General features: G+C 49.3%; 1 protein-coding gene across 1 annotated transcript; it reads left to right on the top strand.

Moving 5' to 3' along the window:
• Positions 1–87: 87 nt before the first annotated feature.
• On the top strand, positions 88–25,845 carry LOC149340257 (disintegrin and metalloproteinase domain-containing protein 10-like). Its single transcript, XM_089551084.1, has 9 exons — positions 88–273; positions 1,387–1,579; positions 2,227–2,420; positions 11,930–12,110; positions 14,013–14,175; positions 15,761–15,859; positions 17,281–17,471; positions 22,735–22,940; positions 25,418–25,845. Exons 1-9 carry the CDS (start codon positions 88–90, stop codon positions 25,592–25,594), a joined length of 1,590 nt encoding a protein of 529 aa, XP_089407210.1. The 3' UTR covers positions 25,595–25,845.
• The last annotated feature ends 1,738 nt before the right edge of the window (positions 25,846–27,583 follow it).

Genomic DNA, 27,583 nt, shown 5'->3' with positions numbered 1-27,583 from the left:
AGAGTAGGTGTAAACTATTTCTATTCATTCGAACAGTCTCACAAGGAGCACCGGCGAAAGCGGTCTGCGCGAGACGTCGAACTGCAGATGACTTCAACGGCTGGCAGGATTGACAAAACCGCCACGACGCACAGATCCAACATACAGGGCGGAAATGTCTCCGGCTCAGCACGGCGCCAACGCCGTGTCTTGGCTGCGCCTCAGCAGCCACTGAAGACGTACGTGCAGCGAGTGTGCAACTTGGAGATCACCATCGACCACACGCTGTTCGAGGCCGTGGCATCGTGGCAGGGAGGTGACCACGAAAGGATGCTCAGGACCAGGCAGGAACTGACCAGCATGGTGTCGAAACACGTCAACGCTGTCTCAGACATCTTCGGAAGCACAAACTTCAACGGCATTACCGACGTCACATTCGTGGTGCAGCGGCTTGTGGTGAGAACTATCACGGGTCGCGCCGAAACTTGAAGCGAATTTATTAGATACGATCTGTTTTGTTTTTTTTTCTAGAATAGCAAATTCAGCGCTGCTTATCTCAGACGAGCACACAGACCGACATGACAGGACGGTTGCTGATTCCAACTAAGCGACTCCATAAGTAAAGCACGCGACTCCGCATATGCTGTACTATTCTAGAAGCAATCCACCACCAACTAGACCCGCAGCTTGTTTTGTTAAACGATGTATTTGTTTCCGATCTTTTTCTCTTCCTCATCAAGCAGACAACGACTTCTATGTTCGTGAACTGAAGACACTGCGCCGAAATAATACTGCTTATATTTTGAGCAGTTGACACAGCGTTCATTTTCTCAAGGTTGCTGGAAGAAGGCGCTCGCTTTAATGGGACTCTACAGATGGTCTAAACTATATGAAAAATTTGTTCTTAGCAGAAATCAATTCTATTCTTTCTGCCTATACTGGCATTTGTTTGGCTGTAGAATGTTTATTTTTACTCTTAATGCATTAATAAATTAAACAATTTTTAACGCCACTCGACTCAAACTCGCGCCTTCAAGACCTAGAAGGCGTCGATAGTCACGATTTGGAAGTTAAATGCGAATTAGCCTGGTCTTATCGGAGCGAAAAATTTACACTGTCTTGACGTCATCAAAATTTTAGCGCGAAATCGGTGATTCTCAGAGATGTTTACTGTTAATTTTTTGGCCGTTTGTAGCTCATAAAAGCTCAGTTTGCAATGAAAGTAAGCGTTTTGTCAGTATGACACGCTAATGTACTGATAGAGGTCAACTTCTATTTCTCCTCAGTGTACAGTTAACGAAAAACCTCACTACCGATGAAGCAGTTGATATTGCAGTTTTCTCGAACGTTTCTATTGTATGTTCATTTTCGAGACACCTGATTCAGTCACTCGGGACGCCGTTCCAGATCAATGACTCCAGCGCCTGTGAAGAAACATCAGCGCCGACAAACCCTTTCTGCCGGGACAACCTTGACGCTCCGCACTTGCTGTACGAGCTGTCCAAGCAGAACCACGACGGCTTCTGCGCCTCGTACCTGTGGGCTCATCGAGACTTACCCGGTGGGACGCTGGGCCTCGCTTACATGGCCGAACCCGACGGTCAGTAACACTAGCCACTGCTATACGGCGGGTGCCTTGAACCTGTGGATTCATGCGGACTTTCATGTTCTCATCACAAAACCATTTATAAGTTCTCATTAGAAACTAATATTTGATTTAAACGTCTAGTCTCGAAACAAGAAGAGAGATTCCATTTCATTTCATTTATTGCTACCCTCAGGGTGGGAACATTACAAAGGGGAGTGGGTTAAAGGAACAATATCTATAAACACAGCAAATCACAATACAAGTAACAAATATCGTTAATGTATGGAATATAAGTGTAATAGTGTTAGGTGTGCGGGCATACAACAATATGAATGATTACAAACTAAAAGACAAGATTAATGCCTTTATGGGTGAAGTGCAATTTTCTCTGGCCTTTATTGGTTGACGAGCTACCGTTTTATATTATTCTTGAGTCGTTTACAAAGGACGCTCGAAAATCTTCAGTCGTTTCCTGAGCCCTAAACTTAGGTGCTGCCTCTGGAAAGACAGTCAAAACTGAAAGCTTTGCGGTCTTCACTTGTTCAGAGGAGTATGGTCACGCATCTTGTGCATTATTCGAGTTTGCTTCCGCCCAAGCTGAGTGTGAGCGTAGCCCCGTTATTAAACGAAAGAGTGAGTTTACTACTTTTTTCGGGCAGGATTCTCGGGCGGCATCTGCGAGCCGTTCGAGGCCAGCCCTGGCTTCGCGGCGAACAGCGCCACCAGCGGTTACGTTGGGAAGCTCAGCCTTAACACTGGCATCGTCACCTTCCTCAACAAGAACATGCGCGTTGCGCTGCGCATCTCCGAGATCACTTTTGCGCACGAGCTCGGACACAACTTCGGCGCGCCGGTACGTCCAAACTCACGTGGTGGTTACGCTATTGGCAGTGGTTGAGTGATCCAATATACTGTTCATGTTCGCGGAAAGTCGGCCCGCCGACTTTGTCTCTATGTGCTGAGCCGTAGAACGGACAGGTGATAAAACGGTGCCGAAGTGGTTCATGTCAAAGCGGCAAGGAGAATCACTAATACTAACAGTGAACGTGTTTCTAATAAACCTTCGTTTCTGCTTTAAAAGTATGGTGTGCTTTTGTGCATCAGTGAATCAGATATCGTTGTGCCGCTGTTTGCAGCTAACTGTTTGCAGAACAGCGTAAATTCATGCGATGACCAATAAAGTAGCAAGGTTTTGTACGTATGAGTTTGTGATCATCGTCCACAGACGTCCCTAGCTCAGTTGTGGTGCCTAGCTACCACACGACTAATTTCGACCACTTATGCAGATGCTCCAGGCTCTTTTAATGTTGCTACCCTCGAATGTGGTCGTTAGGAGCTATATATGAGCACAGAATGTTCACGCACACCGCGCAATAATGAGCGTTTGCATATAACCTTGAAACCGTTATCACCAATCTGCCTCACGCGTCCGGCCATAGCTCCAGATATCAGTTTGTCACCCAGACTTCGCGCACTTTTAAGTGGGAAGCTCCCAGACACCCTTAGAGCGTGTGGGGGTAGCGGTCTCGGACTCGAAGGAGATGCCCTCGACTCAGCGTGGCAATCTCAGCGGAGACCAGCTACCAAGTGACAAGAGGTTTTTGGGCGTTCGGTGCCCAGCTTTCGCTGGTCGCAAGCCAGAGAATGGGTCGGAGCCAAAGGTTCACAAAACAAAACAAGGTTTATATAGCAAAGAGACGATACAGAGGATTTCACAATCACTAGTACAAACAAATACAAAGTGATTAACAGCGCAATGCAACTCGTGCAAAATTAAACTCGAGAGAGAATACAATATATATGCAATATTGCACCTAAAGTGCACTAACACAAGAGAGAGAGGTAAACAAACAAAACACAATTTGTTCACCGGGCACTGCGGCAGTCCGACGACCAGAGTTCCATGACGATGCCGTCCCGCAGACTGGCCACCGTTGCCTCGTTGGTCCGATGCTGGCCGAGTGGTGTTTTCCCGGGAGTCGAACGGGCGCGCTTCGATGAAGCTTAAACGGCGGTCCGGACTGACTGATAGCGGTCAATGCCTTCTTTTATAGGCTCGCTTCCACGTCTGTTTGTTCAATGCGCCAGAGTAGGCGCGCACATACACGCAGCGTTTGCAGTACTGTCTCCCTTCCCTCTTCTCACCGGCCGCGCGTCCCCATTGGTCAGAGGTCGGGGGTCGCATCTCGAAGTTTCGAGCGTGTTCTTGAGTGGCGCCGTCGCCGACGGGCGAGGGGGACGTGTCTTAGTGCACGCAAGGCTACGCCCTTTTCCTCCGGTCAGCAGAAGAACCGACTCGCATGTTCGAGAATCTTCGGCGTGGATGACTCATCCCCTCGGCACACGCCGTGGCGGTGGAGAGAGAGGCACGCGCTCGGCGGGGCTTTCCCTCTCTCCCGTTGGGATCGCGCCGGCGAGACGCCGTGCGCGCGGCGGTTTTTCTTTCTTTGTTTCTAAAATGCGCCGAATTTTGTGACACTGCCCCTTCCTTTAAGAATATTGTGTAACAATATTCACAAAACACAAAATTCGCGCGCACATGCATGCGCTCACAAAGTCAGTGGCGAATGCCAAAATACATACATCAATACCTTGATGCTTTCACATACATAACACAGTGCAATAGACAGAGTGCACTCCAAACTTCACAACACTTCAAAGCACGCCGCGTTTCGGCGGTACAATTCGCGCGCACATGCATGCGCTCACAAACTCAATGGCGAAGGCCAAAATACACACATCAATACAATGATGCTTCCACATACGAAACAAAATGCAGTGTTCACAATGCGCTCCAAAACTTCACAATCACCCTCACTTCACAATCACCTTCACAAGCACGCAAATACAAGGCACACTTTCGCCTATACTTCCAAGTTCGGCCTACAAAGTTGGTTCGGAATAGGAATGTTTCGCTCAAGCTTTCGGCCGCACTCGTGGTTCTCTTACGCACGCGACTCTGACTTTTCTTCCTGTCGTGCGTTCGTCTTCTTCCGCCTCATGCTGAGGCTTCTCTTGCGAACGCTGTTGTAGCCCAGCTTCCTATTCGTACTGCTCTTTGTGCATCGGTTCATGCTTCGAGCTCTTCCTCTTTTCCTGTGGCTAGCGCGTCTGTTGCGAACAAATTTTACGCCAGTTCGCTCATGACGGCTCCACTTCCCGTGCTTTCCTTCTTGGCATGCGCCCGTTTCTTTGCGCTTTCGCCTCCAGACGGTGTCGTTGCTGAACGCTGGGCTTGCTCGTCTCAGCTTCTTTTTCACTTTGCTGCGATGCTCGTGCAGCTCGCTTGCATTCGGCTCGGCTGTCTTCAGCTTGGTTCTGTCTCTGTTCTTTTTCTTCCTGAATTTTCTCCAGGGCTTCTGCTTTTCGGTTTCACCTCCTTCGGTGGTGTCCTACTCATTTCTCTTTCTTTTTTCTTTCTTCCAAATTCTTCTTCGGGTCAAGGCCGGTTCACTGCCAGTTGCGTCATCCGAGCTGTTCTCTCGTGATGAAGCCACTCGTTCAGCTTTCTCTTGTTCTTCGAGCACTGAGCTTTCTTCTTCCAAGTCCTTTTTCCTTTCCTTCTTTCTGCCTACTCTTCGAGCGCAATGCTCAGAGCTCGGCTCAGGAGTCATTGGAGAATTATTCTCCTCACTGCTCAGTTCTCCTTCCTTAATTCTTTCCGTCAGTTGGTCACTTAGTGTGCAGCCGTAAAAAGGCTTTCCTTCTGCTGCACCCACTCCTTCCTCATAGGCGAAAATTTCCTCGCCATCGTTATAGGCATCAATTTCCTCGCCCTTATCATCGGGAAAGCCCTCCTCGCTGCTCGAGGGTTCACTCGGAACGGCTTCCGGGTCTTCACTGAGTGCGCTTTCCTCAGGTATTTCTACGTCTGAGCTTTCACACTCAGTGCCATTTAACCACTCTTTCTCGTGGTCTTCACTGCCGGACTCAGAGGTGTTGCACTCGGACTCCTCCATAGAGACCCGAACTGCTTCATCGTCCTCAGGCGGCTGCCCTAGGATTCCCTCTGACTGAAGCGTCAGGTTGGCCTTTACTTCAGTGCCTACTACCTCAGCAGTAGCTACACAATCAGTTTCCTGAGGAAGGGACACTCTGGTCTGTTCTTCACTCTCTGTGGTTTTAGTTGCAGGAACAGGCTGTTCCACAACCTCACTCTCACTAGTGGAGCTAGTTACAAACTCTTCCGTGGTTGCCAACAAATTAGACTCGTTAGTCTTCCACCCGGCCTCTCCGGGGTTAAGCTCCACTGGATCTCTGACGTTCCTCGAACGCCGCATTTCAGCAATCTTCCTCTGAAGGATTGCCATCTCTCTTTCAAAAGCCCTTTCGGCTTCTTCACATTTCCTTTGCCTCTCTTTCTCTCTCTCTGCTCGAGCCCTCTCTCTTTCCTGGTCCACCCATTCTCGCAGTTCGGCTCCGGTCATCCCCATCTGGAGACCGGCCTCTACTAGCTCCTTTAGCTCCTTAAAGCTCATATTTGGAGACCGAACTCTACATTCAAGGCAATGAATACCTCTCCACGATGAACCTCACTAACCGCTTCAGCGCGGCACCTCACGATATCGCTCTGCTGATAACACTCGTTTATGACATCTTCGTAAAATCCTTCAGACTCTTTCTCCGTTCTCTGTGCTTACAAACACCAAACGTCCTGTCGCGGACGCCAGAATATATTGTCACCCAGACTTCGCGCACTTTTAAGTGGGAAGCTCCCAGACACCCTTAGAGCGTGTGGGGGTAGCGGTCTCGGACTCGAAGGAGATGCCCTCGACTCAGCGTGGCAATCTCAGCGGAGACCAGCTACCAAGTGACAAGAGGTTTTTGGGCGTTCGGTGCCCAGCTTTCGCTGGTCGCAAGCCAGAGAATGGGTCGGAGCCAAAGGTTCACAAAACAAAACAAGGTTTATATAGCAAAGAGACGATACAGAGGATTTCACAATCACTAGTACAAACAAATACAAAGTGATTAACAGCGCAATGCAACTCGTGCAAAATTAAACTCGAGAGAGAATACAATATACATGCAATATTGCACCTAAAGTGCACTAACACAAGAGAGAGAGGTAAACAAACAAAACACAATTTGTTCACCGGGCACTGCGGCAGTCCGACGACCAGAGTTCCATGACGATGCCGTCCCGCAGACTGGCCACCGTTGCCTCGTTGGTCCGATGCTGGCCGAGTGGTGTTTTCCCGGGAGTCGAACGGGCGCGCTTCGATGAAGCTTAAACGGCGGTCCGGACTGACTGATAGCGTTGTTGTTGTTGTGACTGAGAGAAGGATGAAGAGAAAGTTGCACGGGCCTGCTACTGGCTCTAGCCAAGCCACCACCGCTGCCACGTGCAGATAGAGGAGAGTTAAAAGATCAGAGGAAAGAAAAAAAGGAAAGAAAAGACGCGCGTCGCAGCAACAACTGCGTCCGCCGGAGCGGACGCTGCTCAAAAAGAAGCGGCCGAAGCCGCGCTCGCCGAAGCGAGAACAGATACTCCTCGTGGCCGAAGCCGCCTCTCCACCTGACTGATAGCGGTCAATGCCTTCTTTTATAGGCTCGCTTCCACGTCTGTTTGTTCAATGCGCCAGAGTAGGCGCGCACATACACGCAGCGTTTGTAGTGCTGTCTCCCTTCCCTCTTCTCACAGCGGTCAATGCCTTCTTTTATAGGTTCGCTTCCACGTCTGTTTGTTCAATGCGCCAGAGTAGGCGCGCACATACACGCAGCGTTTGCAGTGCTGTCTCCCTTCCCTCTTCTCACAGCGGTCAATGCCTTCTTTTATAGGCTCGCTTCCACGTCTGTTTGTTCAATGCGCCAGAGTAGGCGCGCACATACACGCAGCGTTTGCAGTGCTGTCTCCCTTCCCTCTTCTCACCGGCCGCGCGTCCCCATTGGTCAGAGGTCGGGGGTCGCATCTCGAAGTTTCGAGCGTGTTCTTGAGTGGCGCCGTCGCCGACGGGCGAGGGGGACGTGTCTTAGTGCACGCAAGGCTACGCCCTTTTCCTCCGGTCAGCAGAAGAACCGACTCGCATGTTCGAGAATCTTCGGCGTGGATGACTCATCCCCTCGGCACACGCCGTGGCGGTGGAGAGAGAGGCACGCGCTCGGCGGGGCTTTCCCTCTCTCCCGTTGGGATCGCGCCGGCGAGACGCCGTGCGCGCGGCGGTTTTTCTTTCTTTGTTTCTAAAATGCGCCGAATTTTGTGACACTGCCCCTTCCTTTAAGAATATTGTGTAACAATATTCACAAAACACAAAATTCGCGCGCACATGCATGCGCTCACAAAGTCAGTGGCGAATGCCAAAATACATACATCAATACCTTGATGCTTTCACATACATAACACAGTGCAATAGACAGAGTGCACTCCAAACTTCACAACACTTCAAAGCACGCCGCGTTTCGGCGGTACAATTCGCGCGCACATGCATGCGCTCACAAACTCAATGGCGAAGGCCAAAATACACACATCAATACAATGATGCTTCCACATACGAAACAAAATGCAGTGTTCACAATGCGCTCCAAAACTTCACAATCACCCTCACTTCACAATCACCTTCACAAGCACGCAAATACAAGGCACACTTTCGCCTATACTTCCAAGTTCGGCCTACAAAGTTGGTTCGGAATAGGAATGTTTCGCTCAAGCTTTCGGCCGCACTCGTGGTTCTCTTACGCACGCGACTCTGACTTTTCTTCCTGTCGTGCGTTCGTCTTCTTCCGCCTCATGCTGAGGCTTCTCTTGCGAACGCTGTTGTAGCCCAGCTTCCTATTCGTACTGCTCTTTGTGCATCGGTTCATGCTTCGAGCTCTTCCTCTTTTCCTGTGGCTAGCGCGTCTGTTGCGAACAAATTTTACGCCAGTTCGCTCATGACGGCTCCACTTCCCGTGCTTTCCTTCTTGGCATGCGCCCGTTTCTTTGCGCTTTCGCCTCCAGACGGTGTCGTTGCTGAACGCTGGGCTTGCTCGTCTCAGCTTCTTTTTCACTTTGCTGCGATGCTCGTGCAGCTCGCTTGCATTCGGCTCGGCTGTCTTCAGCTTGGTTCTGTCTCTGTTCTTTTTCTTCCTGAATTTTCTCCAGGGCTTCTGCTTTTCGGTTTCACCTCCTTCGGTGGTGTCCTACTCATTTCTCTTTCTTTTTTCTTTCTTCCAAATTCTTCTTCGGGTCAAGGCCGGTTCACTGCCAGTTGCGTCATCCGAGCTGTTCTCTCGTGATGAAGCCACTCGTTCAGCTTTCTCTTGTTCTTCGAGCACTGAGCTTTCTTCTTCCAAGTCCTTTTTCCTTTCCTTCTTTCTGCCTACTCTTCGAGCGCAATGCTCAGAGCTCGGCTCAGGAGTCATTGGAGAATTATTCTCCTCACTGCTCAGTTCTCCTTCCTTAATTCTTTCCGTCAGTTGGTCACTTAGTGTGCAGCCGTAAAAAGGCTTTCCTTCTGCTGCACCCACTCCTTCCTCATAGGCGAAAATTTCCTCGCCATCGTTATAGGCATCAATTTCCTCGCCCTTATCATCGGGAAAGCCCTCCTCGCTGTTCGAGGGTTCACTCGGAACGGCTTCCGGGTCTTCACTGAGTGCGCTTTCCTCAGGTATTTCTACGTCTGAGCTTTCACACTCAGTGCCATTTAACCACTCTTTCTCGTGGTCTTCACTGCCGGACTCAGAGATGTTGCACTCGGACTCCTCCATAGAGACCCGAACTGCTTCATCGTCCTCAGGCGGCTGCCCTAGGATTCCCTCTGACTGAAGCGTCAGGTTGGCCTTTACTTCAGTGCCTACTACCTCAGCAGTAGCTACACAATCAGTTTCCTGAGGAAGGGACACTCTGGTCTGTTCTTCACTCTCTGTGGTTTTAGTTGCAGGAACAGGCTGTTCCACAACCTCACTCTCACTAGTGGAGCTAGTTACAAACTCTTCCGTGGTTGCCAACAAATTAGACTCGTTAGTCTTCCACCCGGCCTCTCCGGGGTTAAGCTCCACTGGATCTCTGACGTTCCTCGAACGCCGCATTTCAGCAATCTTCCTCTGAAGGATTGCCATCTCTCTTTCAAAAGCCCTTTCGGCTTCTTCACATTTCCTTTGCCTCTCTTTCTCTCTCTCTGCTCGAGCCCTCTCTCTTTCCTGGTCCACCCATTCTCGCAGTTCGGCTCCGGTCATCCCCATCTGGAGACCGGCCTCTACTAGCTCCTTTAGCTCCTTAAAGCTCATATTTGGAGACCGAACTCTACATTCAAGGCAATGAATACCTCTCCACGATGAACCTCACTAACCGCTTCAGCGCGGCACCTCACGATATCGCTCTGCTGATAACACTCGTTTATGACATCTTCGTAAAATCCTTCAGACTCTTTCTCCGTTCTCTGTGCTTACAAACACCAAACGTCCTGTCGCGGACGCCAGAATATATTGTCACCCAGACTTCGCGCACTTTTAAGTGGGAAGCTCCCAGACACCCTTAGAGCGTGTGGGGGTAGCGGTCTCGGACTCGAAGGAGATGCCCTCGACTCAGCGTGGCAATCTCAGCGGAGACCAGCTACCAAGTGACAAGAGGTTTTTGGGCGTTCGGTGCCCAGCTTTCGCTGGTCGCAAGCCAGAGAATGGGTCGGAGCCAAAGGTTCACAAAACAAAACAAGGTTTATATAGCAAAGAGACGATACAGAGGATTTCACAATCACTAGTACAAACAAATACAAAGTGATTAACAGCGCAATGCAACTCGTGCAAAATTAAACTCGAGAGAGAATACAATATACATGCAATATTGCACCTAAAGTGCACTAACACAAGAGAGAGAGGTAAACAAACAAAACACAATTTGTTCACCGGGCACTGCGGCAGTCCGACGACCAGAGTTCCATGACGATGCCGTCCCGCAGACTGGCCACCGTTGCCTCGTTGGTCCGATGCTGGCCGAGTGGTGTTTTCCCGGGAGTCGAACGGGCGCGCTTCGATGAAGCTTAAACGGCGGTCCGGACTGACTGATAGCGTTGTTGTTGTTGTGACTGAGAGAAGGATGAAGAGAAAGTTGCACGGGCCTGCTACTGGCTCTAGCCAAGCCACCACCGCTGCCACGTGCAGATAGAGGAGAGTTAAAAGATCAGAGGAAAGAAAAAAAGGAAAGAAAAGACGCGCGTCGCAGCAACAACTGCGTCCGCCGGAGCGGACGCTGCTCAAAAAGAAGCGGCCGAAGCCGCGCTCGCCGAAGCGAGAACAGATACTCCTCGTGGCCGAAGCCGCCTCTCCACCTGACTGATAGCGGTCAATGCCTTCTTTTATAGGCTCGCTTCCACGTCTGTTTGTTCAATGCGCCAGAGTAGGCGCGCACATACACGCAGCGTTTGTAGTGCTGTCTCCCTTCCCTCTTCTCACAGCGGTCAATGCCTTCTTTTATAGGCTCGCTTCCACGTCTGTTTGTTCAATGCGCCAGAGTAGGCGCGCACATACACGCAGCGTTTGCAGTGCTGTCTCCCTTCCCTCTTCTCACAGCGGTCAATGCCTTCTTTTATAGGCTCGCTTCCACGTCTGTTTGTTCAATGCGCCAGAGTAGGCGCGCACATACACGCAGCGTTTGCAGTGCTGTCTCCCTTCCCTCTTCTCACCGGCCGCGCGTCCCCATTGGTCAGAGGTCGGGGGTCGCATCTCGAAGTTTCGAGCGTGTTCTTGAGTGGCGCCGTCGCCGACGGGCGAGGGGGACGTGTCTTAGTGCACGCAAGGCTACGCCCTTTTCCTCCGGTCAGCAGAAGAACCGACTCGCATGTTCGAGAATCTTCGGCGTGGATGACTCATCCCCTCGGCACACGCCGTGGCGGTGGAGAGAGAGGCACGCTTTGGCGGGGCTTTCCCTCTCTCCCGTTGGGATCGCGCCGGCGAGACGCCGTGCGCGCGGCGGTTTTTCTTTCTTTGTTTCTAAAATGCGCCGAATTTTGTGACACAGTTCAAAGTGAGGTTCTTAATGCAGACACTCTTTTTTGGCCTGAATTTCGCAATTATCTTGTACAGGAAAAAAAAATCTCCAGATTTTAGCAACAGTGATTCTTGTGGGTCACAAAATTGGCGCTTTGTTTCTTACATAGTTTCTCAACTACCAAGTGTTGTGACAGGTGCTAAGCATGCTTTAAATGAGGATATTAATTAAATCCATCCATCCTTGTTGTTCCGGTGGTCCCAAAAGGGCCCTTGCTCACATTCACTACTATCAGCAGCGGACTGCAAGCGAAAATAATGGGGTGCGTTCATTACGGGAGGGAAAAAAAAGTTGCACTTTTTGAAAGCCAAAGTTAGTGAGGCCTTAATTTTTCGAGTGAGTGCAGGACGCGAGTAAATATGGTAGTACCAAGTGCGTGCGCTTAGTGCCTTTCTGTGATGCAGCACGACGAACTTCCTGAGTGCCTGCCCGACGGCATCAGCGGCAACTACATTATGTTCGCCAGCGCCACGCATGGCGACAGGCGGAACAACCGGCGCTTCTCCGTGTGCAGCGTGCGCAGCATCTCGGCCGTCCTTATGCAGATGCTCTCCAACAAAGGGCCCCGACCGAACTGCCTCCAGGGTGAGTTTCAACATCAGGGAAATAGCGGTGTCGGCGTTGTTCTACCCTTTATTTGATTGTGAAGTAAATACGTCGACAGGAGCAACGTTAACAGACAGCGAGCAGAGTGAGCAGGGAACAAGCGCAGGTCACTCATGTCCTAGCTGAAACGAATAATAAGAAATTTGAAACGGCAGGGCTTGTAATGCGAATAGAAGAGAACAGTTAGAGTAACAAAGTAGGTTCTCAGGAAAGGCAAACGTCGCAGGAGGAGGGAGATCGAGAGTCCGGTTGGCGGATAAAGTGATAAATTTTGCGGGGAACCGGTGTTTTCAGCTTGAGTAGGCCAGGTTTAATTCGATTTCAATGGAACAGGGCACTCTCCTTCAGTCTGCGCTGTAAAGATGATGATGATGCCAGTACAGTGGAGCCTATGGTTGTAGGTGGCTTTGTGCTCTCCTTGAACGCAAGGGGCATTGAAGATTGAAGATGATGGAGGCGAGAAGCGCTGTGCGGACAAAGGCTTTATGCGAACTATCTACACGGCGTATTTACGTGAAAATCTACACATGAAACCATCTGCGGCAGGCCTAGCCGGCCGTTCAGCGTTGAAGCAAGGGATACCACGTCTCAGCTCTCAATAAAAAAGATACTCCCTGCGCTGAGCATGGTCTAGCGCGTGACCATCCGATATAGTACAGCAAGATAAATACGGCTCGGAAGGTGCGCGATACAATGCTTATACAGCCTCGGCAAATTTTCTAGAAAGAAAAATAACGAATGGCAAACTCAGCCATGACTTCAGTTTCCTCTAATATTATTAGTCAGAAGTGACATCACGACTGCGTCAGATTTCCAGTCGCACAAGGGAGTATCGCCTTCTCTGTTCCTCACTTTTGACTTGAAAAGCGAGAATAAGAAGGTTTCTCGAAACAAGCGCCTAGCTGGCGTAGGAAAGCGATTATGGAGATCCAAGCAAATATACCACTGTGGAAAATTGACTCACGAGTATAGTGATTCAAAAGTAGTCACTCACCGCTCGCGCATGCGAGCGCGCATACGACGCACATAAACCAGAACAGCTACACGCTGAAACATGACCAACGCTGTTGCCCACACACAAGTGATCCTTAATCGCTCTTCCTAAGATTCGCTTATATGTCCAGGGGTCACCTATGCGAATAAACTTCGAAATGAAAGGATGGCGCGCAAGAAAGCAACAAACTGGACATGAAAGGTAAACTTCTAAGGCTCTTAATTTGGGCTAGATGGTTGCCGTAATCACACATGTTAGCTAGCGCATGTACACATACACGAACGGAGACACGGCTAGCGTGCGTCCTGTTCTCTCTATATATCTGTCCGTGTCTGTGTATATGCGCTAGTTAAGATGAGTGAAAGGTGAACGCCAGAGCAAGCGCCCCAACAAAATCAATGTCGCCTACACAACTAAACCTACTCTCACTCACGCAGTGTTTTACTGCATTAGACAGATATGTTTACTTTATGTAGTAATAGTAAACAAGATTGAGTCAGTACATGAGTGCGTTAGGTGTAAAAAATTGACGAGTGTTATTAGTACATAACCCGCACGACATGATGATGATGATTTGTAGTTGTGTTTATCCAAGACGCTAAAACAGAACTAACGTCTCGGGCGATGTGGCCAAAGGCAGGAAACTGCCTGACTAGATCATGCCCCCTGGGTCATATAACGGTTGACACTCAAGCACAAGCCAAAAGAGCATATATTTTTACAAGGATCACCGAGGTCGTAAAACAAAATTATGTATACGAATGGTACTCGTAGCGCATGGTTACGAAAGAAATTGTCTATGCTAATAGTGATAATACAGGGTGAAATATAGTGGTGTGGACAAGGAAACCATCTGCGCCACTGGCTTCTGTGGCGCGTGTGCGCAGAACCCCGCGGCCCGTTCTGCGGCAACTCCATCCGGGAGGAGAACGAGGAGTGCGACTGCGGCTTAGTGCCACAGGACTGCGGCGTCGACACGTGCTGCTACGCGCGCGAGCACGGCGAAATCAACCGCAAGGCGTGCACTCTCAAACCGGGAGCTGTGTGCAGGTATGGTCGCACTTTCTCATTCGGCTAATCTCGCTATTCTATCGAGGTTAGGGGTTGCCAATCTCTGCTCCCCACTCCCTCCTGTCCTGTGCTGTGCTGTCTACAAAGGCAACTTCTCATCGAATGACCAAACCAAAGAAGGCTTGACTTCTGTCGCTCCACTCCTATATATGTTTACGACGCTAACTGTACTTCCGATATGGTCATTCCATACTCCGTCCTTCCTGATAACTTCACAAATTCATCTAAGCATTCTCAATTCGATCGCTTCAATTCTCTTCACATTCTTAAGCTCGCGCTCTGTCCCTCAATGTGTTCGCGCTGGCGTAGAAGCAACAAAACACATTCAGATGTTTCTGTCCGTGTTCGAAACAAAAAATGAATAGTTCTGATTTTGAACTCTCCCGTTCTTCGTGCTTTTCACTTTGTAATACAAGCGCAATAGCCTTATCTCGTATTAATCCAGTTGATCGTTGTTGTTTTTTTTTCTTGCAAAAAGCACCTGAACCGTAAATAGTTCTGGCGACAGAGCGCAACATTCGTTTCCCCAATAGCAGCTGTCTATCCCTTAAACTTGGGAATTTTCTCTTTTATTTTATTCAAACTCCGTGATCAAGAATCGAGCTCTTGCTTCGGGAATATCAGGGATCTAACCACTACTTTGTAAGAACAAAGAAGGAATATCGAGAAATATGTCTTTTGTTTTGAAGCTCCGTTTAAGCGCTTAGCCTGAAAAGCTTTTACTTCAGATCTGCATACAGAACGAATAGAGATCTGTATGCAAACAACTTTATTGTTGTGCCCCGCCATTCAACACGGTACCACTATTTTACGTGTTACGCTGCCTAATGAATGCTGCGTAGGCAACGAAGTATTCTTTTCATGGCCTATATATCCTATTCTAGAAGATTAGCTTTAAGGAAATTGCAAGCGTAATTGCTGTCTTACTGTCGCTGCACACCTGAACTCCGCCATGGGGAAAGGAACGAAAAAGGATCGAAAGAAGGAACAAAGAACGAGCCACATGGTGAGCTCCAGATTAATCCACTTGCTGTTTTTTAACCAGCACCGGCATGTTCCAGAAGGAGTGTTTGTCTGCAAACCTTGGCACTGTGTGCAAACCTCGCTGACTTCAGCAGAGAACTTCTTGAAGGTAAATGGAGTTCAGGTGCAGGGAGTACACGGTACGCTCACCGCAACTCCTGTGCATTTTTCACAAAACAAAGAGCTCTGGCTAAGAGTAAAAAAAAAATGAGATAACAACGGCGACCCGCACTGGAGCACTGCGAAAGCGAGACGTCCATATGCTATATCGACATCCGTGGCTGTTTTGACGTCCATGTATTCTATCGACGTCCATGGCTATTTTGACGTCCAAGTGTATTTTTCGCGTTTACTCACGTTAATTAACTAATTACACCTCGTCAACCAAATATTTCCCATGGCAACATTTTGCGACACAATATCTCTCACAATCACACTTTCACACATTTATCTTCAGAGAACGACGCAATCGTGCGGACATAATTGCGGACACTTTTTGCTGATGCGACAGAACCATATAATGCTCTCGCATTATTTGCAGCCCAAGCAATGACGCCTGCTGCAGCGCACAGTGCCACTTTCACAACACGTCGATAGTCTGCAGACCTGAGGACGACTGCGTCTTCGAGACTTTCTGCGAGTATCCTTTGTGGGCGTGCCCTCGCTGACTCTCAGCGAGGCCCACTCGATGGTCTACAGACGTTACTTCTGTGAAAAGAAAAAAAATCGTGCGCCCTTTTATTCCGCCATAGTATGGCCAATCGCTCTCCTTGCGAGAGAGAAGTTTCACTTCGAGAAAAATTATGACAAAAATGGCAACAATCGCTCTTCCACGTCATGCCCCTATCCATACACAACATATTCTCCAGAGCGCCCACTCCCTCAAACCCACAAGGATAACATTTTTTTACAGGCCAGTGCAGCTGCATGAGTTTTCCGCCACCTAACTACCACGGAAGTCCGCAGCATAGATACGTATTTTTCGCAAGGCGGCAGAAAACTGTGCGTTCAGTTCATAAGGTAACGCCAAGCGCAGTTTATGATGCGACTGGAAGTAATATTCCTGGAACATCTTGTTCCCGCTCCATTCTCAGAAGTCCACTGCAACGCCCCTGCCACACTCTGATATTACCGCCCTACTACTACTATGCTCTTCTTTTGCAGCGTTACATAAACAGACTGCGTTTGCTTAGCCTTCTCATAATATTAGTACGCCAGGTTCCGCAACATATTTCACCAGATTCAATTATTCTGAGCTATAGTCGGATGCACTCAAGAAAAAAGCGGCTAACGTCCCTCAAAGGACAGCATCCAGCCAATGGCATCAAGAGAGCATCATGACGTCGCGATAAATCCAGTTAATCCGTAGTCAATAGCATTGTATCCGCAGTTAACTAGTAGGAATAAAGGGACCGTGACGCCATGGCAATCGGTCGACGCCATTGGCTGCAGGCCTCCTTTAAGGAACATCTGCCACTTCTTAAGTTGCATCTGATTATACAAAAGCTAACACAGAGGAAATCCTCTTCCACGAACGCCTGCAAAAGATAGCGAGAGACAAAAGCCGAAATAGAAAACGGCATTATTTCTATTCTTAACATTAGCCGGAAACCGAATGAATATGTTTATTTCTGAGCAAATCTCGAGTTTAAACTGGCTGGCTAGTGCGGTGCTCACTACAGATTATCCCCGTCGCTCATCGCCGCAGGGAGAATGGGACGGGAGTTTACTTTTTCGCTAAGTTTAAGCTGTCTACCTATTTTTTAATCCCTTGAGAACATCTGACAAATTTGTTCCGAACCCTTAGCCTATATGTTATTTTCCTCCGTATTACACATCTTTTACCCTGCTGCGCTGAAAATTCACATGCCCGAAGCTCAAGGTCAATTAGTTCAATTAGTTAGGCTGGTAGGCTTTACAGTGCCTATTAATTGCCTGATATATTTCCCTTCACAAGTGTGTTTCCCACTGCAGTTCGCTTTATCAGCACAGCGAAACCCGTCGCGGTGGGAATTTCCTTTCTGTAGCGCTTTTAGCAAGTAACCTTGACTGCGAGTCCAGCGGCATCAGTGGCGCGTGCCCTCCGTCGGACTGGAAGCCGGACGGCACGTTGTGCAACAGCGCCACCCAGCTGTGCGAGAGCGGCGAGTGCAGTAAGCCCGTGTGCCGCCTGTACAACCTCCAGGAGTGCTACCTGACTGCTGCACACCTGAGCATGGAGGACATGTGCCTCATCGCCTGCAAAGAGCACAGTGGGTACACCCTGCCTTCACAGCTGCCAGACAGGCGTGTGTACTACACGAGCGCCAGCATAAGCTGCGAGCTTCACGCAGTAACAGCTTAGCCAATCAGCTGAACTTCTGAAAGAGAACTATTGCTTTACCTGTCCTAAACTTTCGGCCTGCAGACAAAGCCTAGTAGTAGACAATCTATGAGAAAGTCAGCTGCGGCGTTACCTGAATTCTTTTATGATGAGAGCTTTTCCAAATGATGCCTTGCTTTTGTTTTTCGCTGGCCATCTGGTGCTGAAGCCTTTCTGTTTCCAGTGGGAAACGGTAGGCTAATGCATCTCCTTCTCGTTGGCGCTGGTGACGAACACGCTGTTGTTCCACTAGCCAAGCTCGCTTCGTTGCATCATCTGTTGCTGGATCCTTCGATCTGCCTAGCCTCTCTGCCGTTTCCTGTGTTGCCTTTGCTACTCGGCGTAGCGAGCACGCTAAACCACCTTGTAAGGGTTCGGTAGCGTTCGCGGGGGTCATCGGAACGCGGCTGGGGGTGCTCACAGCGAAGCGTCTCCTTTCTTGGAACGCGGCCGCTCGCGAACGCGCCGGCAGGTATACGGGTGTTCCCCCACCCGCGGTACTGATTCGCACACGTGCTGGCACGGATGTATATTTGTGTTTTTGTTTTATTTTGTGGTGGAGAGAGCGCTCTACCTTACGGAAGCTGGAGGGCTGGCCATGCCCTGGATGAACCAACCATGTTAAGAGCGCCACATGATTGGAAGTTACCGAATGTGGGCCGGGCCTTTAGGGCTTTAAAACTGGGCCCCGGAGCCGTAAGCGGGGTTCTGCGCTAAGGTGAGATGCAACGCATCTTCGGCCACGCCGAGTAGGGGCCTCCCCTAGTATTAGCCAGTTCCGCCCTTTTTGTTGTTTGTCTTGTGCCGTTAATTTGTCTCAAGTGTCTTAACTTGTATCTATTGTACATATTTGTATATAAATCTCCAGTCATTGCCTTTTTCATCCCTGCGGCTCTATTCATCGAGAGACCGTCTCTGACGGGGCACCGCTGGTGCGAAGAGCTTCAGTCTTCGAGTTGAAACCAACCCGTCTCTGGCGGGGCACCGCTGGTGCAATAAGGAAGACGGAAGAACCTGTGGATCTTTACTGGCGCAGTCGACAGGATCCTGCGGCCATCGGAAGACGGCGCAGGAAGAAGACAAGGCAGGGAGAAAGGTGACAAGGCGACAGGTCAGCGTTCGTGAACGGACCTGCTGAGACACGGCGGCAAGGACGCAAGGACCACGGCAGGTGTCCAGCGACGCGGGACTGCGTCCGGTCAAGGAGGCAGCGCGTCGAGAACTCGACAGTCACCGGCGGGTCGCAGCAAGGCGACAGCAGCGGGCACAGGACCAGCGGCGTCCGACAGCTCATCGCAGCGTGCGGTGAAAGTGGAGGTGGACTCCGACGCCAAGGAGCTGGCAATGCGGATCGACGCATCGAAACCGTGAGTTTCCTTGGTCGCATTGTTCACGTCCCTGTGTTCGAGCCGGCAGGACAGTTGAGGGATACAGACGGCGGGATGGAGAGTTATCCATGCCGGCCCTCACTTGATGTGAAGTACAGAGTTGAATTAGCGAAGGCGCGTTTAGCTTATTATCAGGCTGAGCTTGCAAAAGTGAATGGAGGAAAGGCGCCGCTATGCGAGGAAAAACCTCCGGATTTGCAGGCGTTAGAAGCAAGGCGCCAGCAGCTAGAGCTCGAGCTGGCTAAGCTCAAGGAGTCAAGGAGAGCTAATCAACTAGGCAGGGAGACCTGCTCAGAGTCCCGAGCGGAGAGGTCGCCAGTGCTGGAAGGCAAAGGCATATGCCTGTCAAGCACAGGTGAGGAAAACAACCAGGCAGAAGTAAAAAGTGAGCCTGATTTCTGCGAAGTTGGAGTCGCAGTTCAAGAAAGCAGCGTGACGGAACGCAGCGTGACGGAACGCAGCGTCGCGGTAGTCGAGGCGGTGAACGCGCACTCCGACGATCCAGCTGCACAAGTTAGCTCAACCCCTAATGAGATCAGGGACGCGGACGCGAGTTCGGGATTGTTGGAAGTCACTCTGACAATTCCGAAAACGCAGTCCCAAGCAAGCTGTGAAAAAGAGCATTTCGTGCAGCAGGAAACGGTCGGCGAGGACAGACGTCAGATCGGCGAGCGAGTGAAAGGAGGAAGTCTGGCGTCGCCGCAACCGCACACTGTGTCGGGCATAGGGTATGAAGTGCCCCATAGCGTTGATAGTGGCAGGAGCGTTCCATCCGAGGCAAAGAACGAAGGTTGGCCTGATGGGCCGACGGGACCGAGCGCCACGCATTTGTTGAACGCACTCGACGTGTGTCCCACCAGGTCCTTGGAGGACAAGGAGATGCATGGCGAGTTGCCACAAAACAAATTCGGATCAAGCGACTGCGAGAGAGCTCATGCAGCCTCAGACTATGCCACGAAGCCGGCAAGCGCCGATCAGGCACGAAGCAGCGGTTTCAAAGTTTGCTCGTGCAGTAAAGGTGCAGATGGCCCCGGGCGAGGTGGAGTGGCAGGAGGCAGGTGCGTGGCTTTCACTTTGAAAGTCGGCGCGTGGAACAGTTCGTTCCGTACTGCAGTACGCCAGATCAAGTGTAGTAAAACCGGCCTCACTGGTACGGTTAGATTGAGGAGAGGATATGCCCCTTGCGCAGGGCGCGGCCCGTGCTGGCGCGCCGGAGAGAGCGTGGCCTTAGGTGCGTTGTGTGGTCAGGGGTTTAGACCCATCGAGAACCGGGACGTTTTCGATCCTGGAGGGCACCATCTTTTCAGTTCGCGCCCCGTTGTGGCGCCAGCCTAATGAGTGAGTTACCGTTTAGGCGTTAATTGTGTTACTGACAACACGTGGTGGCTCGAATGTACACAGGGACGCTCGGTGCGACTAAGGAGGCTCACGTGGGCATTGTGCGAGTGCTGTGAACGCTCCAGTCGCGAGTGTCTGTGTCTGTGTGCTCATTCGCGAGCAGGACGACGGCGTGCATGCAGGCGAACTGGGTGCAACGCACCAACTTGGACGCTGTGTTACGGCGCACGGCAGGCATGCCACTGTGTGTATTTAAGTGTGCATTTTGCGTGATGTTGTGTTGGTGCCCGTGTGCATTTTGTTGTTTTTGGTTTTGTTCGTGCCAGTGTTTGTGTAGCTGCGGTATGTCACCCACAGGGTGGTTTTGTGACCCGTACCGATCCCTTTGTTAGAATTCTAAAAGTGGCATTTGAGCCCTTTGTAGAATCTTGGGAAGGGCGTGTAAGGGTTCGGTAGCGTTCGCGGGGGTCATCGGAACGCGGCTGGGGGTGCTCACAGCGAAGCGTCTCCTTTCTTGGAACGCGGCCGCTCGCGAACGCGCCGGCAGGTATACGGGTGTTCCCCCACCCGCGGTACTGATTCGCACACGTGCTGGCACGGATGTATATTTGTGTTTTTGTTTTATTTTGTGGTGGAGAGAGCGCTCTACCTTACGGAAGCTGGAGGGCTGGCCATGCCCTGGATGAACCAACCATGTTAAGAGCGCCACATGATTGGAAGTTACCGAATGTGGGCCGGGCCTTTAGGGCTTTAAAACTGGGCCCCGGAGCCGTAAGCGGGGTTCTGCGCTAAGGTCAGATGCTACGCATCTTCGGCAACGCCGAGTTAGGGGCCTCCCCTAGTATTAGCCAGATCCGCCTTTTTGTTGTTTGGTTTGTCCGTTTTGCTGTTTAATGTCTCTTGTGCCTGAACTTGTATCTATTGTAAATACTGTACATAAAATTTGAAGTGTTCGCCTTACCCCTGCGTCTCAACTGAACACGAGACCGTCTCTGACGGGCACCCCGGGTGCGAAGAGCTTCAGTCTTCCAGTTGGAACAAACCGTCTCTGGCGGGGCACCGCTGGTGCAATAAGGAAGACGAAAGAACCTGTGGATCTTTACTCACCTCTTGCTCCTCGCTGCCGTCTGAAATCCTTCATCGCTGGAATCCTGTAGCTACGTGGGAGCTAAGAGCCGAGAGCGCACTAAACAGGGACTAGCAAAGCGCTCGTGCGCGCAGTTCTCGGGAGCGAAGACACACGTTTCCGCAAAAAAGCATGGTCCTTACAGCGCGAACGGCAAAGAAGCCTCGACGCGGCCACGCCTCTCGATTGACGTTATCGCTGACACAGCATCACCAGACGTGAATTGCTCACGGGCACAGTGCTTTTCCCATTATCGCCCTCGCTATCGGCGCTGCTTCGGGCTCTCGAGTGATGTTATCGCTGACACGAGTGCTGTCAGGCTTTTCTTGTCCTAGCCGCTAGCTATCTCGCTCCTAGATTTCTTATTTAATTTTTTCATCGCCTATGGTGCACGTGTGAAGCGATGCATGAAGCTTCACTTCACCGTGACGCCAGATTCCCAGATTGGGGGCGGGGTATTGTATCAGTGCTGTCACACTAAAGCTGAGCGAAAAAAAAACAACAGACCGAAGGCAAGGGAACGAATACCACACCAGCGTTCGTTTTGTGTACTGTGTCCGTTGTTCATTGCTTCGTATTTTTTCGCGCCGTTTCTCCATCGCAATCACTGCTTGAACTTTGACAGCCGGAAGCTTCTTCCAAAGGAGCACAAGCGGGTAAAAGGAATGAAGCAAAACGTTTTACAGATAGTAGCTTAAATTTGGTTAGACTCGAAGAGCTTCACGACCGCTCTGAGCTTACTCCAGGTAATTTGGTGGAGAAAGTACAACTCCGCGTGTGCGCTGTTGGCCCACAGGGGCGCCAGTTGTGCGTAGAGATGTGTATCTCCACAGATTACGTGATATATGGCGCTTACAAGTTCCGAAGAAAAGAACAGCATCTTCATTCCCGGAGTATATCACATGAGTTAGACAAAGGCATCTCTCCTGCCATCCTGCAACACCAGCCTCCCTATTCACTAGCTCTGCGGCAGTGTGAAGTACGGTTGTCCGAATATTGAAGGTGTAAATTCTACGGGTTACGCTCAGACTTGACACACTAGAGGATATCTAGATGTCTCGCAGTTCTTCATCTTCACGAATTTCTAGCTCAATAGGTTTTGTACGTAGTGGTCTTTATAGCAATTCCCTGTTCAGAGAGCTTCGCTGTTGTTGCTGTCGGGAGTACTAAATGTGTTTTCGTTGCTTTTGCACCAGGCAAGCGTAGTGGACCTTAAGATATTACCCTGCTTAGCTAACTCCAAGATATGCTTAGCTAACGCACGTGTCCAGGAAACAACTCGCGCTTTCTGCGCGCTGCAGAGCCGGGAAGCGAGTGCAAGGAGGCCTGCGCCTTCGAGAGCATGAAGGACTTCTGCGGCCGGCGCATGCAGCCCGGCGCTCCCTGCTACGACCTGCAGGGCTACTGCGACGTCTTCCAGAGATGCCGCCTCATCGACAACGAAGGCATCCTCTTCAGGCTGCAGCGGCTGGTGTTCGGAGGCAAGGGCACCGCCAGTGCCCTCGTGGTGAGGTTTGGAATGGTTTCGCAATTGCTGGCTTCGAAACGTGGGGAAACCTTGCAGCTGTAAACCAGGCCAGGATCACCAAACTTGTCTTATCAGGACGCAGTCCGTGATTTTTTGATGCTCGTTCAACATCCTGATAACGTTTTGGTCATGTTATCCGTCAACACTAACAAGCGGCCGTTCATAAGCGAATCTAGTTACGCTCAGAGATGAGGGAAGTTTATGAATCTGCCCGAAAATTTTTCTGTCCAGAAGCTCTCGCGGTAGTATAGGCAATAAAGGCCGCTGGTAGAAATGCTGCAAAAAAAATAGACATCCCAATATAAAAATGCACTTTCAAAAACCTTTCGTGACGAAGAAAAAGAGAACTGAAGAGGGGCATTACAAATTGAAGGGGACACTTCAGCTTCGTCTAAGGGTAAAACGCGATCGCTTTAATGGGTTAATGCTCATATGTTCGGAACTGGTAGTACTCTTCTTTACATTCATAGATCCCTGGGAGTCCTCAAACCACTACTGGCGCAGTGGTGCAGTGGTTAAGCGGTGCGCCACTGCCTGAGATTGCAGGTACTGCCACCGGTGGGGCTTGTGAGACCAAGGTTAGCGAACAACGTATCGCGACCAGTCTTTAACTGCCACCTGCCACGATGGGCAGTTTGCTTACAATCTGGTGAACAGGTTCTGATTATCCCTTAAAATCACGTGGCCTAGGTGGCGCACATTCCAACAAGGTGGGCCACCTAGGTGGCCCACTTAGTTTTTATCTTTGGGTATTTTTTCGTGGATTTTTCGGTCATGGCCAATAACGCCGACGCCTGCTTTTTTGTGACACAGGCTCCTTATAGCGCTGATATTAGCGGTGCGAGAGAAATAGAGTAATGCGAATGACTACTGTTGATTATTTTATAGACGGCAGCAGAATCCTCCATCATACGCATCCCGATTGGGCTTCTGTTTTGCGGGCTACCATAACGTACCAACAGTCATGCATCGGTGAATCATGTTAAGGTCACAAATAAGAGAAACGTTCTTATTGGCCCTGGGATATTTGTTCTTAGTAGCTCAAAATAAAACATTAGCGCGGGAAACTGGAACGAACATTCCGCAGAACGAGACTCTTGAGAAATGGTGCACATTATTGAAAAATCTTCGTGCCTAACTAAGAGTGAATTTAAGAAGGAACTCTGTTAAGTATTCACGACGTGAGAAATAATCAAATAGAAACGCATGAGTTTTGCAACCATAAGTAAACTTTTTGGAGAGCCTACGTTTTAAAGGCTATGACTAACCGATTCAAGTGTGCTACTGTTCACCGGTGCACAGCTTAGGAAGGGACTTTATGCGAATCATGTGTTAACTAACCATCAGCTTTTGTAGCGTCACTTTCTTGGTGGTAAATTTAGCTACTCTTTTTTTTCTACTTCAAGACGTGGTCTATTTCCTAAGTAATTTTTAAGGAGCGGCTTCATTAATGGCGTGGCAATAAACCAAACTATGCGTGTCTGCATTGACTAGCCTTTTAAACAAAGTCTCATTAGTTCGTTGTATAGAGAATTAAAGATAGAATATGGTGACTCAAAGACCCGAATAGAAGAACGATCCTTCTAATCAAGTAGTATTTAACTATACACAGTCCAGTATATCTCATTAAGAACGCGAACGTTTCCCGCCGCCACACGTACATCATCCGTAGGTGTGCCGACGACACGCTGGCGCTACAACGTAGCCCCCTCGTGAGCGACCTCGTTTCGTGAAATTGTTTGCCTTCATGGTGTTGTGTACCTGCATCAAACTGCCCTATATGTCGCTTCGTTCAGAAGTAAGTTACATGCCATAAAAAGTCCAAAAATAATAAGTTTGAAGCGAAGAAAAGGGAATACGGAGTAGTTGGGAGTACTTCTTCCCGTGGCACGTCCATATAGTATGCCTTTGAGCAACGCCAGTAGGCATCTCTTCCGAAATTACTCCGTTGGAAGCCTTCGGCTATTGCTTTGTGTAGTGCCTTAAATTGCTTCACCTTGGTGCTTTCTTAGTTATGTGCGTTAAGGTGTCCTAGCCCACGGTTACAGGAAAAGAGAACGATATGCCCGGAATACACCTGGGACATGCGAAGTGTAATCTCCTACTGTAGTCTGAATAGTATTTCTAGTGTTATTGCATACCACACTATTTCCATCGTGCACCTTTTTCATGGCATGAGATTTTTGCTTTCCGTATACCTTTATTGTGCTCTAGAGGCAGCGTTTCTTTCAGCAAATATTCACGTTTCTTCCTAAGTACCATTTCTCGCTTTCCTTTTTGAACCTTGCAAATCTGGTTCGACCACCATCCTGTGTTAAGGCTACTGGACGTTTTTTAAGCTTCTCCTAAGCCAATAGAGCATCCAGTGTACCCGTTTTCGACTTGCGAAATAAGTATTTCATTTTAATTTGAAAACAGAAAGGATCACAAAAAGCGTACCACACTGTTTCTTCCAGAGTTACTGGTACCTGACGCTGGCGGCAATCATCGTGGCCGGAGCGGCAACGCTGGTGTTCGTCCGTGCCTGCGCTGTGTACACACCGAGCAGCAACCCGCACATGCGGCGCGAAATGAACCTGGGGCACAGCGCGCGCCACCCCATGTCCTTCGTCAAGGAGATGACGCGCTTGTGATTAGCTGCTCGGAGACTCCGCCGCCTTTCTCACCAACCATATTCAGAGCGTGGCACTGAAAAACTGCGCAATGTGTTCGACTCAGTGGACACGTTGAATTGGGAATCTACCTTGGGACAACACACAATGAGTACAAAGCAGAGAAAGGCAGTTCAAGCTTGAAACTGTGTTACCTTATACTATAAAATTAGCCATTCATCATGAATGTAAGCTGCAAGGAAACGGTGTGAGCGTTTGCCACCACTACAAAAAGTTAAAATAATTGACCACGGCATGTATTAAAGGCTCGAAAGCGACTTAACTAAACGATACCATGAAGGCACGAAAATGTTTTTCGTAACCTGCAAGTTTTTCAACCGCTCAGCACCGCTCCGCCTTGTCTTTAAAGCTCTTCCACACAACGCACGTTTTTTTGATAACATCACTATTATTTTCTTCTCTAGGGCATAGTCATTATCATAAACTATACTTGAGCCAAAACTACTCTCTCTCGTACATCAAACACCAGGCTCACTATGCGTGTAGCTGACTAGACTGGTTCGTGTGTCCTCTGCAACCACTACCACGCGCAAATACGAACTCCTGTGTCTCCTCGAAGTGTTATTTGCTCCGCACTAATGGACATAGTTTGACTCGTATGGAGGGGTAGCATTCTGCCACTAAACTGCAGTGCAAAACTTTTAGTATCGTTTCTCGCAGTAAACAGGCACAAATTTAGACGCTTCGTAAGTAAATAAAACAGTGTGGCCGTCCAGAAACATGCAGAATCGCATTGTGTTTGTAGCCTGTCAACAGTAATTTGATTGTGTTCGAAGCTTATATTGTGCGTGGAGAGTTCTGCACCACTTTCAGCGTGGGCTTTATGTGTGGTTCTCAAGGTATAATCGTTTTCAACAGCCTAGGAAAAGCAAATATACTAGGCAAATAGAATTGCTCTGTACACGCTGATCATTTCTAATATCGTTCTCTGTTTGCGCTAAGCTCAGCATCAATGCTCTAACGTATGGCGCATAGCTTGCGTTTTACTGATTACCGAACCATGACTACGTGTTATAAATTACAGGCATCTTGGGGAAAAAATGTCTGTTATTATTACGCTCCTGAAAAAGAAAGTGTAGCTTAGAAATGCTCGAAAACCACTACGGAGTGGGTACAGGCATTCTCATGCCCTGGTCGTCTCCCTCTGTAGGGTGAACTTCTTTGGGAAAATGCGTCTTTAGCCGCATTGCGCGCAGACCAAGCACGTTTGCCAAGGTGCTTCTTGGCCTTGAAAATATGAGGACGCTCAAGTCACCTTCAGAGTGGAAAGCAATAGCATTAAAAAGAATACGACAACATTAAGCAGTCATCGGCGAATAAACCAATGTTAACATTTTCATCAGTGGAACAAACTGTCATCAGAGTCGAATCAGTGGAACAGTCTGACTCAGTGGATCGGTGGAACAAACCAAAAACATCAGTGGACACAGAAACTTCCTTGGCCAACGCCAGACGTGACGGAAAGTGGTGAGGAAAAGTCTGTTTGCATCGCTGCTTATTGATTTCTATTCTTGAGGTACAAAGCCAGTTTACCAGGGTTTAAGGATACACGTACGTTTTCAATAATCTGGGAAAAGCAAATAGAATTCTTCTGTACACACTGAGAATTTCTAATTTCTTTCTCTGCTTCCTCAATAAACTCGGCCTCAGTGCTCGAACTTTTCAACTACGCACAAAGTTTATTATGTAGAACCTTGTCGAATTCTTTGCTAAAATCTTTAAAAAAGTTATATTAAATTGCCCCGATTTTTCTGACACTGCGCTAGGGTTATGGATGGGTATAATGAACTGTGGGACAGAAGCAAATCCTTTCTTAAAGCAATGTTGGAATGGAGGCAAACATGCGCTAGTATTTAATATTTCAATCACGTTGTTGGTGATGATGTGTTCAATTAGCTTATAACAAGAACTGATCGGGGAGATCGGATGGTAGTTTCCCGAACACTTGCG

This window comes from Amblyomma mixtum, chromosome 6, assembly GCF_055824585.1.
Source record: "Amblyomma mixtum isolate Tamu chromosome 6, ASM5582458v1, whole genome shotgun sequence".
NCBI classification, from domain to species: Eukaryota; Metazoa; Arthropoda; class Arachnida; order Ixodida; family Ixodidae; genus Amblyomma; species Amblyomma mixtum.
The sequence above is the reverse complement of the archived record's forward strand: the minus strand, read 5'-3'. Positions and strand labels throughout refer to the sequence as shown.